Genomic DNA, 15,445 nt, shown 5'->3' with positions numbered 1-15,445 from the left:
ATCAAGGTGTCCTTTTGATTATGTTATATATGTTTCTAGCATTTTGTTATTAAAAATTACAAATTATGAAGTGAACAACTGTCTCGGTGCTTGCCGAATCTCTTTTCTATTCCTAGCTGAGCATTCAGAATTTATTTGTAGAGTGATATTTCAGTCAAGGGCAACAGAATTTCTAATCTATACAAAGAATCTCATCCAGCCTTTCTTCTGTGACCCAGATTTCTCTATTCCACTGAAAGGAAGAGCCCTGTGCAGTTTTGTAGTGTCTCCTTTTGAATCAAGCAAAAAATGATTTGTTTGCTAAGGGGGTGCTGTGAGAACTAAGCCTCCTTAGATCTCAGTTATTTAATTTAAAAGATTCACCCCCTTTTTGTTCTTGCGCCTTGAATCGCATTATGTGGGTACCCTTACATTCAGACTTTTGCTTTCTAGAGTTAGCTGAAACATCAAATAGCAGAGTCTGGTCTTGTGTTCATAAGGTTCCCAGTATGCACAGTACACACAGACTGGAAGGCCCTTGGTGGATGGATGCTCCTACCAGGCTGGATTGAATGGCTCTTTTAGTCCATTTGAAGGCCCATTCCAGACATTATCTGAGTTAACATGGTTGCTGCCTCTCCATAATTTCACTCCAAAGCTCTCCAATGATTTTATGAGGGTGGTGGGGTCATGGCTTTAGGTGAAACTTGGTGGCAGCTGCATACCTTCAAACAGATCCATACTTTCAAGCTGTTCATGTTGAGTATTTGATTTCTGGCTCTGATAAAACAATGTCACTGTAAGGAAGTCTTCTAGTCCTTTGTATTTCCCCCCCTCCCAGCTCATCATATTGCATGTTTCTGTCATGGAAGAATACTCAATATTGATACAGAGCAGATTCCAATGTATAGTTAGCAGAGTAAAAACTTAAACACATTGCAGGATTCCCCCCCCCCCAAAAAAAAAATAGATCAGAGGCAATTGTATTTCATCCAGCAGAGCTTTACTACTACTGAAGGCAAATGAGCATAATGGTCACAAATCCAATACATTCAAGATTGGGACTGTCCATAAGAAATCCAGTCGCAGCAGACTTAACTTAAACTTACAATAACTTATAATAAGTCTAAACCTTAACAGTAAGCATACTATGTACAGTCATACCCCGGGTTACAGATGCTTCAGGTTGTGTTTTTTCAGTTTACGGACTGCCGAAACCCAGAAGTACCGGAACAGGTTACTTCCGGGTTTTGGCGGCTGCACATGCACAGAAGCGCTTTGTGCATGCACAGAAGCGCTAAATCGCAACCCGCACGTGCTCAGACGTGGGTTGCGAATGTGCATCCCGCACAGATCACGTTTGCAACCTGAGCGTCCACTGTACAGAACACCACACCAGAAGGAAAAGATATAGAAAGTGAAACCTAGGCTCCTTCTGGCCTTACTTTTATAGTCAGCATGACCTTGACAGAAAGAGCTAACAGAACCAGTTTAGGTCAGCTGTACTCAGCTTCTCTGAAGGAATAACCTAAACATCATGAACCTTCTGCTTGTTTCTTTCACACAGAGAAGCTTCTGGAAGCTTCCAGAACCCTCTTGAATTAAGGAGAATAGTAAAGATCTCTATACACCAGATCAATACTTTCTGCACTAAGAAATGCAAACTGACAGTTTCGTCCCCTAAAGCTATTTTGTTACCTACCTCCTTTCCTTCTTCTGACCCATCCAGTTGTCTTACGTAAAGTCAGAGGTGGCATCTTCCCTCCATCCCAGAATCCCCCAGGTCATGTGCTAAGGAATCTTCAAGTGCATAGGAACATAGGAAACTGCCTTATTCAGAATCAAACTATTGGCTGGCCTAGCTCAGTTATGTCTTCTCCAGGGGTGGGGAACCTTAGGCTTGGGGGACCAGAAGCAACCCACCTGGCTTCTTTGACTGGCCTTCAGAACTCTCTCAAAGCCATGCCAGCTCATTGGCCCTACTTTGCACTCAAAGTATTTTTGCCTGGCTAAAATGTTTCCTTGAACTCTGGTGATACCTCTTGCTTTCGTGGATGGAGCAGGGTCTGTGTAGAAACTAGCCTACTGTAGAAAGGTGAAATGGTCGTTGGTTGCTCACTTCTCATTTGCCTTTCTTCCTCACCCACCACTGGCCTGTAGCTCCTGGAAGGTTGCCTGGGCAGGAATATCCAAGTTATACATTTCATCTAAGCTGCATTCTCGTTGTAACTTAGAGATGCGCACGATCCTATTGTGAAAAGTTGCCACTCTTGTGAAAAACCCTTGGATTCTGCCACCATAGAGCTAAGATGAGGTGGCAGGACTCAACTGACCTCCCAACAGTTGAGTCACTGTAAGCTACAATGACTCAGCTGTCAAGAGCTTAGGTGAGCGCCGGCGCCCCGTCACCCTGTCTGCTGGTGGCTTCTGTTCTTGTTGTCCTTTGCATGTTACACCCACATAAAGACTAGCCAGTTTTCTCACCCGCAGTTAGGGGAAAGAAGCATCAAACCAGCTAGGAAATCCACATGCTTATAGAATGTTTGCGGTAGAATTGATGAGACCCAGTTTCCACAATAATTTGTCAGTCAGTTAAGTACAGTGCTTTAGATAGCTGACGAGTAATTGCATGACAAGCACAGAAACAGGATACTTTGATATAAGGCAGGCTAATGTCCCCCCATAAAATGACTCCTTTCTGAAAGTGGTATTGATTTACTTCCTCCTATGTTCTGTGAGCATAAATATGCCCTCCTTAGAGTGTCATGGTGTTGATCAAAAGCCAGCATGGCTAATCCTTCAAACATCAGTTGCTTCTCTTTTCACATTTAGTCCAGGGAGCACAAGGTGATCTAAGATGTTATACAGAGACTCTTAAGATGTGCCACAGGGCCACAGCCTCAGGGGAGGGTGTTGACTTTTGGAACGTATTCTCTTGAATGTTCATCTGACTTGTCTTACTTTAGTTAAATATATTTTAATATGTAACTTTGTGTGTGTGTGTGTGTGTGTGTGTGTGTGTGGTCTGTAACTTTAGCATACTCTTCTTCTTCTTCTTTGGTGATCACTTGTAGCCAAGTAAGATTGTCTTCCATAAACACGGTTTTAAAAATGAGTCCATAAGTGACTGTGGAGGCCAATTCTGGACCCACACGTCCTTCTACAGTGGGGACATTGGTTCCCGGGTGGGAGTTGATCACGGTGTGGATTTGCCAAGTGTGCCTTCCTCTTAGCACGTTTCTCCCTTGCATCCTGAATTTGAGTGTCTTCAAAGTCCACTTTAGCATACACACACACACACAAACACACACACATATATATGGTTGGTTTCATTTATATTTTGATTTTAACAAACAAACTTGCTTTGACTTGTGACTTACTGACAATTCTAAGGCATATTTTATATCCTATGTAAGCCACTTTGAGGTTTTATTTAAAATCAAGTGGCCTCCAAATTACATTAAAAAATACAAAGAGTAGGTCTCCAGCTCTCTTAGTCGAAGAGCTGTCAGCTGCTCCAAGGCGAACACACATCTATCATGAAAAATGGCAGCTGTATATATAACCTTCTTTTGATTATTGTGACTTGCCCATGTTGTGACATGCCAACATGCCTCCAGTGGCATCTAGTGATGAAAAGTGGCAGGAAGGGAAAGATATCGGTAGATTCGATGAGACTAGAAATTCTGAAGAGGAAAAAGGAGTTGGAGATGTAGCTCAGGTTTTCAGAAGCAGCAGTGGATTTTAGCATAGCATCTAGATTAGCTTTCAAGAGTATCAACCAACTTGGCCTGGGGGCCCTGTTTGTGGTGCTGGCACTGGAGGTTGTCTGGCTGGCAGTGACAGGGCCTTCTCGGTGGTGGCTCCCCATGTGTGAAATGCCCTCCCTAGTGAGGTTTCTCTTTTTCCCATCATTATTAATTTTTAGGAGGAATTTATAAAATATCCCTGTTTAGCCAGGCATTTGATAGCTGAGAGATACTATTCTTGGCAACCCTGAAATTATTTCCTTCAAGAGTAGGTGATATTTTAAACTCTGTTTTAGATATTTTAATTATATTATTTTATTATTATTTTATTTTATTACTGACGTGTTTTCTGCTCTGGGCATCTTGAGGAGGAAGGTCAGGAGATAAATAAAATAACAGAAAAGGAGAAAGGAGAAGTAGTAAGATTAGTAGCAGTAATGGGCAGGAGTTCTGAAGGATAGGTACTGCAATGCTAAAGCCTGATTCTTATATCATGTGGACGTCCTGGTAAGATGGATCTGCTGGAGACCTTGTCCAGCAGAATATGGTGATCAATAGGGCTTTTTCTCCCATACTTGTACGAGACCGGCATGAGTGATGATCCTTTTCCCCTTGACATGGTGGTATCTATCTATATATATATATAATACATGTTGTTGTTATTATATTTCAAAATCTTCATTGTGTTGAAATCCCCACCCTCCCTCTTTATCTTACAGGTTGACAGCCAAAGCAGTTGCTGTCTTGTTGCCTATCTTGGGGAGCTCGTGGATTTTAGGAGTTCTGGCAGTCAACGCGCATGCATTGGTGTTCCAGTACATGTTTGCAATATTCAACTCCTTGCAAGTAGGTTCATAGCCCAGTTAAGGGGTTAAGTGTTCTGCAGTGCAGCAAGACAAAACCTCACCGGGTTGTGAGGTGAGGCAAGGCGGGACAAGGGGTTCAGGCGGAGGGCAAGGCAGGGCAGAGTTCCGGCTGTGCTTTGAGGAACACAGAGTTTGGAAGTTGTTCTAGAAAGGAGCCGTTATATCAGTGTTTCTCAAACTTGGGTCCCCAGCTTCTGGTTGCTGGACTACAACTCCCATCATCCCTAGCTAGCAGGACCAGTGGTTGGGGATGATGGGAGTTGCAGTCCAACAATAGCTGGGGACCCGAGTTTGAGAAACATGGCGTTATAGAGCAGTAGTAACAGGAGCAGCCTGCTTGTTAACACCATCTGTGCTGCAAGATGCACCTCTAAGGCTTCTCCAGCTGTTTCCTACTGAGATGGAATCAGAGAGCCCCAGGTCTTCTGCAATGGAGCCCTCTGAGTAAGAGAATGGCAGCAACATATCCTCAGGCTGAGGGGGCACTAGCTTTACAGGCTCATCTGATAACACTTCTGACTTCAGCATCGTGGCACTAAGAAGCCTGCAAGATAAAGGTTATATGAAACATTCTATATACAGATTGTCCTTTGCCTCTTGCCTCTCTGTTGGCCCCGCTTCCTCTGACCTTTCATGGCCTCTGTACATCACTCACAACAAACAGTAACACTGGGGCCTCTGGAGCAATGTCGTTGTTTGTGATCTTATGCACTAAATATGAGGTGAACCAGGCAGTCAGAGTATTAGGTTGGCCAAGGTTGTGCTACTGTCCATGCTCATTGCTGTTGGGTATTGTTGCTAGAAGGCATAGATTTTTCTCTCTTAGAAAATGGAGCAGCATACAGGGATTTTGCAGAATTCCGATGAAAACAAAATCAGGAGCAGAAATTGCCAGTGTTTGCTTATTTGTTGCATGCCCAGAACGGAAAGCAAACCAGGGAATACAAAACAGTGTTTGTTGCTGCAGTTGTTTTCATTCCACAAAGGATACGTGATTGATTGCACTCACATATCCTTTGCATTGCGTTTACTTTGCTTTGAAATAAATGCGGTGGGATAACGTAATGACAATGTGTGTCCCTGGCGTTTGCTGTTCTTTTGTATGCTGCTCCTTGTTTGTGAAGGGCGATGACCTCTTCTCTTACCTTCTTGGACCATTCTCTTGACTTAGCCATATTTCTAACATGCAGCCAAATTTGACACTCAGCAAGCCCCCAGCCAGTTCAGGTATTTCATGTGTTCCAGCTCAAGCACATCTGGTGCAACAAATGAAGCCCTTGATTAGTTGCATCAGGTGTGCTTGAGACAACACCTGTTGTATCTGTGCTGTTGTGAGTGGTTTTATTCAGGGGGTTGAATAATAGTGAGACTAAGTTGCAATTTCACTGAATTTGGGGAAACCAATTGAAACATCTGTTGTGTCGAGCTATTCAAATTGTTTTTGTTTGATTTGCTCATTGCAAACAGCCAAACGCCTGTAAATTTTAATAATAAACCTAATTTGCAGTGTGGGGTTGAATAATTTTGATTGCAACTGTATGTGACAGACTTCACTTGAAAGTTGCCTTTTCAACCAGCATTCCAAAAGGCTACCGCTGGTCAATCACTACCATTATTATTCCCTGAAATTTTAGGATTAAGGATGATCTAACTAAAGAGACACGGGTGGCGCTGTGGGTTAAACCACAGAGCCGAGAACTTGCCGATCAGAAGGTCAGCGTTTCGAATCCCCATGATGGGCTGAGCTGCCGTTGCTGGGTCCCTGCTCCTGCCAACCTAGCAGTTCGAAAGCACATCAAAGTGCAAGTAGATAAATAGGTACTGCTCCAGTGGGAAGGTAAACGGTGTTTCCGTGCGCTGCTCTGGTTTGCCAGAAGCATCTTAGTCATGCTGGCCACTTGACTTGGAAGCTGTATGCCAGCTCCCTCAGCCAGTAAAGCGAGATGAGCGCCGCAACCCCAGAGTCGGTCACGATTGCACTTAATGGTCTGGGGTCCCTTTACCTTTAACTAAATAATATCTTGATTGGATATGGGCATTGTCAGTGGAAGCCTAGAGTAGAACGTGATACCCCACATTCTTCTTTCAGGGGTGGAAGGCAGAGTGGAAATTGCTACAGCAGGACTGGCCTCTGCCTCCAGAAAGGGTCTCTGTGGATGGATTGTATGTTCCCCAGAGTGTTGCAGCTGTAGCTGCGACATGTCATAAAGAGGGACACTATTAGTACAGCCTTTGCCAAGCTGCTGCCCCTCCAGATGTTTTGGACTATGACCTCCATCAGCCCAAGCCAGTGCAGTGCTGGGACTGATGGGAATCACAGTCAAAAACATATGGAGGGCAACAGCTTGCCAAATGCTGCATTGGGGTCTCCATGCAACTGACCTTAAAAGAGATTCTCAGAGCATTTAGAGGCCATGTTTTTCTGGTCCCCAACAAACACCTTGATGAGAAGGTCACGTTTTCCCTTTGGAGCCATTTAGATTCAACAGCAATTGCTCAATCCTTTGCTAAATCCTAACCTCTTTCTTTTTATTTTACTGTTTTAGGGGTTCTTCATCTTCCTATTTCACTGTCTCCTGAACTCAGAGGTATGTTTCCATGTAAGAGAACCTTTGGCAGTAAAAACCAATGGCCCAGCAATGCTGGGATTATTATATATGTTTTGTGTGTATGTATTTATTTAGTGAAGCAATACGATGATTTAAAATCCGGTTGTAAATCAGCCGCAGTGTTAGGAGAATGGCGCCATTTAATTATGTTTCTCTGGGGAGTGGGCCTTTTATTCCCCTTGGTGAATGTGTATTATATATATTTAGCTGCTGTCTTCCATAGTTTATGGCATCTTCACAAAAGCTAAGAGACTAGGCTGCAGTCAAGGACAGCCACTGAAACCTTTGATTGCCGGTTGATGCTAAGGACAGTTGGTCATGTCCTATAAAGCCCTATATGCCTTGGGCACAGGCTGCCCAAAGGATCGTCCATCTCTCCCTGCAAAAACTTGCCTGGATGTTAAGATCTTTGGATGAGCATCCTCTCTTAGTTCCAGAAACATTAGAGGCATAGTTGGTGGTGACATGAGAGAGAGACTTATCTGCAGCTGCTCCCAGACTGTGAAATTTCCTTCCCTCCGGCAGCCTAAGACATTCCTGTCCAGACAGGCCTTTGTGAAACTAAGGTGCAGCAATGCTGACCTATGGGCTGCTGTCGGGAAATCTGTACTTTAATGCTGGTGCTAAATGTGTTTTGATGTACTTGTGTACCATTGTTTTTAACTGGATCGTTTTTATGACTTTGTATTTTACAATCTTTTTGAATTTGGTAAGCCACCATGAATACCAGCTTTGGAGAAAGGTGACATATGAATACTTCAAACAGATAAATAGATGGGGAGAGAGGGTGTCCCAAAGACATTTTGCTGCCTGAGAGAAATGACAAGGTTGCACCACACCACCAACTGGAATGGCAGTTGAATTTTGAACCCTGATCTGTGTCCTCCACCACACTTGAGGGCAATGGGCCGGCTTAACAATCACAGCTCCGTGTAGCACTTGTAATAGCGGGATAGAGCAGGCAGCTCAGGAGCACGGGGGCTACCACAACTGCCCCACACCTCCAGCACCTCCCACCTGAAGTAGCCACCTCAGCTGTTAGAATGGGAAACCATTTTCCAGTCCAAGGACCACTCTCTCCTTTGGGCCACATTCTGAGGGCTACATTTCAGTGGTGGGCTAGGCCAGAGGGAAAAGTGGGTGCAAAAACCAACGCTAATTCTGTCTTTGTAGAGTACATTCTACACACAATCACTATGGCCCCTTTCTACCCCTCACCCCACCCCCATTTTGCCCCCATTCTGCCCTCACCTGGGTGCAAAAGGATCCACATATCAGCGATTGCGCATCAATTGGGCGCTCGCAAAATGATCACCGCCTGCAGTTGTTCCTGTAAACAATAATCCATCATAGACATGCGTATTTGTTTATTTTGACTCTGAATTGAAGCTGTTGTTAAATACATCTCATTGTAGACTTCTAGACTTTGTATTAAATGTGCTCTACGTGACCCTCATACCCAATGAGTAAAATGCTTTTTACAGGAGTAGGAGAGTTAAGCAAACTAATAATTTAAGGGTGGGAAGGAACCCTTCCCAGTTGTTAAGAAATCCTGACAGGGAGAAGTAAGTTCTATTGCAGCATTCAGACTTGATGACATCAGGCTGAAATTCCATTTCTTCCTGACTTTTACAAGCAATAACATAAGGGCTGGATGGGAAAATGTGCTGTAAAAAAGGAGCTATTTTGATTGCCTCAGGAGCTGGCTGTGCTGGGCTTATAGATGGCATTTCATCTTTCCCCGTTAGATTTTTGTAGTTTGCCATAGAAACATGGGAGGGTGAGAGACAGTAACTGACAGGGGAAATAAATAATAGCTTCAGCTATTATCACAAAGGGGGGGGGGAACTATGGGCCATATCCAACACTCTCTGTCCACTAGTGACCTCGCACTAGTGAATTGCAGAGTTTAAAGGTTGCACAACAAAGGCAGAAGCATGATGCACAACCATATTTGATAATATGTTTCCTCTTGCACAGCAGCTGATTCTTCCGCAACTGCTCATTCTTGTTGCACAATTTGCTGCTCAACGATCTTCGGTAACATGCTTTTGTTTTCACTTGCGGAACAGCAGTGCACCAGCACAAAAAGCATACAGTTAAAGACTTTAACTGATTGCTACATTGGAAACAAACCTTAGTACTTATTTGTGGTGAAGAAAGCATCTACCTCTAAGGCTAATAAAGGGAGCCCACCAGTCCACTGCCCTTCCTGGTGAAGCTTAAAATTGTAGGCACCAACTCACATCTCCTTCCTATGCAGATGGACCCCAAAGGGCTGGCGAGGAGAAAAGCAACTATCCTGCAAACACCCACCTTCAAGCACCATCACCTAACCTTCCCCTTACCTGCCTTTCCTGCTCCAGAGAAGGAGAGTGTGGAGACAGAAGATTTGTGTGGAGAGGGGTGGTTTTAGAATTGAATCTTTCTGTTTTGTCTTTCTTCTCCCTGCCAAGGTTAGAGCTGCCTTTAAACACAAAACCAAGGTGTGGTCGCTCACCAGCAGTTCGATCCGCAACATCAATGTGAAACCTTTCAACTCGGACATTGTAAGTATATTCCTAGAATTCCTAAGGCTTCGTTATCCTACTGGACAGACGATTTGCCCAAACGATTCTTTCCACTGCACAACAGCACATATGCAACTGAAAATGGACCTGAAAAAATAGCTGTGTTTGTTTTGTTATGCTGTTTGGTGAATACATAGCGCTATTAGTTCCAGGGCAGATGTGCACACGGTTGTGGAAAGGGTCCCTTGCAAACAGGAGACTCGAGAACCACTGGACCTTCTGGTTAATCAACTGTTTGCCTTAGTTCTGCCCTAAATTCCATATTTCTTTGCTCAGACACGACTGCATTTTGGGAATCAGAAAGGGTACTTTTTAAAGAGCCTATATAAAACTTGCAGGTATGTTTAATGTTTCTTAACTACTCCCTTTGATGATGTGAGTTCTGAGACAGGGATGGGGAACCTGTGGCCCCCTAGAGGTTGTTGGACTCCAACTCGCATCAGCACCAGCTGCCATGACCAGTGGACAGGGATGATGGGAACTGCAGTCCAACAACATCTAGACATGGGTTGCTGCCTGAGGGAAAACCAGTGGGATCAAGTTTACTTCTCTGGGAGTCAGCGGTAGTTTGTCCGAAGCAGGAAATGTTCTTACACAATTTTCTTCCTTTCTCTCCCTCCTTCCCACTCCAGATAACTGGGAACAGGCCAGGAACAACCCCCACTAAACTCAACACTTGGGACAAGAGTACCAATTCAGCAAACAAGATTGATCTCTCAGCAGTTTGACAGCAAACCCTAACAACCCTCCTCTCTGATATCCAAACCATATCCTCAGGATCTTTGACATGCTGCCTGCCTGTCCAGTATTTTCTCAGAATTTGTGCCAGTAGGAACCACTCCTTTAACCACCACCTGCTAAATTGGGGAGATAATTTCCCATGCTGCATTGGGATTAAGTCAGTCCTTCCAGCTTCTGTTAGCATTGCATACTGCCTGCCACTCGTCCATTAGGAATAGCTATGGAATAGCTAGTGACAAAATACACTGGATGGTCTTGTAAACAGCAGCAGAGACACTAAGTGTGGGGAAATGGATTGCACTCCCCCAGTAATGGGACTTCGGACGTTTAATGGCACCTCAGGAACGATGATCATGACATGCTTTTCCGCCTTGCAAAGCAAATGTGTGTTTTTGTGTGTAGCATTATTAAAACCACGCCATTCCTGTCTAGCGCTACAACCCCAATTTGCATTAAATAATATGAGCAGTCCAATTACCCAGGAGAAGCATTGCCAGAGAACACCCAGCCAACAGACATTTCACCTGGAAGTGGCATGGAAGTCAAAGACAGAAGGGGAAATAGAGTCAGGATCAAACAATGTATCACGTGGCACATTGGCCTTGGGACCAACAATGATGGCAGATGTTGAGTGTGTATGGCCTATATATCTGTTTGGGCTTTGCCACGGTAAGTTCCAATGACTGTTTTGTCCACCTGCAGGGTTATTTTATTGGAGTGCTGTCTGTATCAGCCAAAACACCCTTTGGTATGAGTCAGGTGCCTGCAGTCTTTCAGATGAGAATCAACGACTGTCTGCTGAATAGATTTTGCGGACAGAATTAACCTGTATGCTTTTGGGAATCATAACAGAGCTGACTCTTGGGTTTATCTGTCTTCTTTGCCCGGCAGCATCGGATGCTGAATGCCAAACAGGAGACCCTCTCCCCACAAAGAAATGCAAAACAAAACGAAAACGCTTTCATACAAACCAGCAACAACAAGAAGAAAAATTACTGTGAAGTCGTCAGCCGGACTGCAGCTGGGATTGTGTTATTATCCACAGATGTTGTTATTTTATTTTATTTCATCTCCTGACAAACCTTTAGTCTTTCCAGCAGTGCAGTGATGCAATGTCTTTTGAAGGGGAAAGCAACACCTGTTTTAATTCTACAAATGTATTTTTTGCCTTTATTGGCTTTGCTACTCGTGTTTATTTTCTGATACAGTTCCAGGAATTGCATAGACCTCAGTTCAAGCCACCTTTACAGCCGTAAGGGCTGGCAGATGGCTTTCTTAAACAGGCCAGCACAAGGGGTTCTCACCACCATTGCCCACTTGCCCAGCACTGCTTCCTTGCAGTGAGAGTTGGCTGGGAAAGTGCCTATATCGTTGCCACAACAGCTAGAAATCCCGTTTAAGCTCAGGGCTTATCCCCATTTGCCTTTCCAGGCACAGTCCACACATTAAAATTCTGTGCCTGGGTATCTTTTGTTGTTGTGGTTCCAGAGCTTTCCCTGCGGAAAACCACTCTTTAAAGCTGAATCAGACCAAACAGCAATCTGTGGACAACCCAAATTGTTGTGCTTCTGCTTTAAAGAGTGGGTTTTTGCAAAGAAAGCATGGGAAAAGTGGAGCAAAAGAGAAGTGTGGGTAAGTGCTCAGTAAATAATAATAATAATTTTTTAAAAATCAATTATATTAATGTAAATTCATCCCCCTGCTCCCAAGTTTAAACTGAACTGTTTAGCTGCCTTGGTGGTGGTGCAGGCCTTCTCCTGGCTGCTTTGCCCAGATTGCCTCGCTCTGAGGAAGAATCCCCTTGGATCATTCTCAGAGTAAAGAATAACAGGAGAAGGGTGGAGAAACCACCAACGTGGCAGAGCTACAGCTTTCAGCTTTTTTTCGTTTTTGCTCTTCATGCCTGCAACATGGGAGGGGGCAGAGGTGATCTTGATTCAAGTGTAGGATCTCATCAGATCCAGAGGACGGGGGGCATGTCTTATTTATTTATTTATTTCATAAGCTTTCTACACCACGTGACTGTAAAACAAAACAAACAAACCCTCCAAGCGGTTTGCAGAAAGGATAAAACAATAAAATCATTGGCAAAAAAAGCAATTCAAGGAGCTATCTGAAACATTCTTTTGAGCTGGATGGCAACCCAAGCAGAGCAGAACAGGACCAGCGAAGAATGAGGCAACCAATGGAGCGAGCTGCTTGACATAGCTGCTTCATTCTGCCTCCTGATTGGTCTGGCCCTGAGTATTTTTTTTTTTAAAAAATGAATGGGGGATGCTTGAGACTAGAGTTCAGCGGTAGAGCATCTGCTTTGCATGCAGAAGGTCTCAGCTTCAGTCCCTGGCATCTCCCATTATGGCAGGGAAGGCTCCCATCTGAAACCTTGGAGAGTGGTTGCCATTCTATGTAGATGACATTTACCCAGACTGGCCACTAGAAAACACTGAGATAATTGGTTTGAATGGGTATAAGCCAGCTTCCTGTCTACCTGTGAATCACACAGCTATGGAAGAACTTTAGGTGCACTCCATCTGGTAAAGAATGGTGGTGAGCAGGGCCGACCTATCCATGAGTCAAGGTGAAGTGACCACCTCAGGCAGTGGGATCCACGGGGCAACAGATATGGCCTCCAAGGAATGCACTGCCCAATGCTTCTGCTGCGGTGGCAGTGATGGCTGTGGTGCGCTCCTTGGAGGTTGGATCTGCTGCCTTCTTGACAGCCCATCCCTAATTCTGCTGCTACAATGACCTCTTGATGAATAGGAGGTGCTGCTGGACTCCTTCTACCCCAGAGGAGAAATGACCGGGGTTTCCCCCTGGGCTCTGCATCTGCCTGGTTGTCCCTGAGCCCAGACAAAAAAGCAATCTAATCCAGTGATATAACAACAACAACAACAACAACAACAACAACAACAACAAACAACAACAACAACAACAACAACAACAACACTGGGCAACAATTTTTTACTTTTTGAATGTTGTCTAGATTTCTACAACTGATTTAGGGTATTTTTGCGCTGCTGAATCAGGAAATGGCATCCGTTTCTCTCCATCAGGTCAGGTTTACTGTAAACTGAATGGTGGGCATTGATAAAGGTAAGTACACGTAAATTGCATGTTGCTTCACCATTTTTCAAACTTCAGGGCTTGAACTTCCGTTTCTTGGAACTCGAATGCTCAGCGGCAGGGAGGTCTCTCTTCAGAGTCCAACAGTAGTAAGCCATCATGACTGCGTCCCAGCGACCCTGATACCTGGTCTCCATCTCTTTCATGTCCTGATGGAATCTCTCCCCCTGCTCGTCACTCATTGAACCCAGGTTCTCGGGAAACTGGTCCATATGTGAGAATAGGTAGTGCATCTTGACGCTCATGTTGCTGCCCAGGTTTCTGAAAGCAGTCAGCATGTTGTTGACAAGTTCTGCGTAGTTTCTGGCCTTATTGTTGCCAAGAAAGTTCTTCACTACCAGAACAAATGCCTTCCACACTTCCAGTTCCACTTCGTTCATTGAGTTTCCAAACTCTGGATCTCTGATGAGCTGACGGATCTGAGGACCGTCAAAGATGCCAGCTTTCAACTTCCCCATGGTCAATCCTGGAAAAGCCTGGCACAAGTAAGTGAAGCAGTCACCATCCTTCTCCAGAGCCTTGGTGAACTGCTTGATTAAGCCGAGCTTGATGTGCAGCGGTGGGAAGAGTATTCTGTCTCTGTCCACCAGAGGGTCGTTGATGACGTTCCTTTCTTTGCAAGGCACCAATTCCTCCCACACAGGCCAGTCCTTCTTCCTGTAATGCTGAGCACAGTCCCTACTATCCCACATGCACAGAAAACATGGGTACTTGGTGAAGCCAGACTGTTGTCCCAACAAAAAGTTCACCATCTTCAGGTCAACACAAATAAACCACTTATGCTGATCATAACCAATTTTCTCCAGCACATACTTCACCGCTTCATAGTTCTCCTTCAGTGTACTCGAGGGAGCCAGGGGTATAGAGGCAAACTGGTTGCCGTTGTGTAGCAGAACACATTTCAGTGATCGCTTGCTGCTGTCAATGAACAGTCTCCAATCTTTGGGTTCGTACTGTGGCACTCCAAGCTTGAGCAGAAGCTGCGCAATATCTGCACGGTACACAAAGTCCTCCTCTTCCGAGAAAAAACGGAGATACTCTTGATGCCTGTTGTGGAAGAAGCTGATGTGAGCACTGTAAGAGAGGAGGTTTTTTTTCCTTCAAATTAGTCATAAGTTGGTGCATGCGCGGGTGGAGTTTCCTATACACTTCAGGGGGCGGTTGCCCCATTAACTTAGTTTTGATCCCCCAACTTTATGCTTTGCTGCACCAATTTATGGAAGATTTCGAGGTTTTATGACTTCAAACTGATCCCTTTTCGACATAATTACCCAGAACTATCAGACCTGAATACTTCTTGTCATTAAAATAATCATTTCCAATCAAAACAATTATTCGACATGGCATTTTACCCCCACCAACTTCTTCTAAAATGCTCCACACAAGCGTACATGTGAACAAAAACGTAAAAAAAGACACGTGGCCATAGCTCAAAAACTTGACCTGATTTAGCAAAACCAATGTGATTTTTGGATTCAGCGCATAAGATTCATCCTAAATCAACTGAAAAAACGCAGACAACAAATTTGTTGTTGACCAGTGTAATAATAATAATAATAATAATAATAATAATAATAATATCCATACTACTAATTATAATATCCATACTCTGCCCGTCTGGTGGGTTGCCCCAGCCCCTCTGGCTGGCTTCCAACATATATAAAACACCGAACATTTAAAACTTCCCTAAACAGGGCTGCCTTCATAGGTCTTCTTAAAGTTGTATAGTTCTTTATCTCTTTGACATCTGATGGGAGCACGTTCCACAGGTTAGGTGCCACTGCCGAGAAGGCGTTCTGCCTGGT

General features: G+C 44.3%; 1 protein-coding gene across 2 annotated transcripts in view; it reads left to right on the top strand.

The window, feature by feature from the left end:
• ADGRD1 (adhesion G protein-coupled receptor D1) overlaps positions 1-12,764 on the top strand; it is a 292,701-nt gene extending 279,937 nt beyond the window's left edge. For both annotated transcript variants that reach the window (XM_080985113.1, XM_080985112.1), the window contains 4 exons: positions 4,448-4,574; positions 7,141-7,182; positions 9,660-9,752; positions 10,406-12,764. In XM_080985113.1, the coding sequence (XP_080841239.1) occupies positions 4,448-4,574; positions 7,141-7,182; positions 9,660-9,752; positions 10,406-10,501 (358 nt within the window). In that variant the 3' untranslated portion in view covers positions 10,502-12,764. The remainder of the gene's footprint in view (positions 1-4,447; positions 4,575-7,140; positions 7,183-9,659; positions 9,753-10,405) is intronic.
• Positions 12,765-15,445: the final 2,681 nt, after the last annotated feature.

This window comes from Podarcis pityusensis, assembly GCF_964106645.2.
Source record: "Podarcis pityusensis genome assembly, chromosome: 16".
Lineage (NCBI taxonomy): Eukaryota > Metazoa > Chordata > Lepidosauria > Squamata > Lacertidae > Podarcis > Podarcis pityusensis.
Note: the sequence above shows the minus strand (reverse complement) of the source record. Positions and strands in the feature narration are given on the sequence as shown.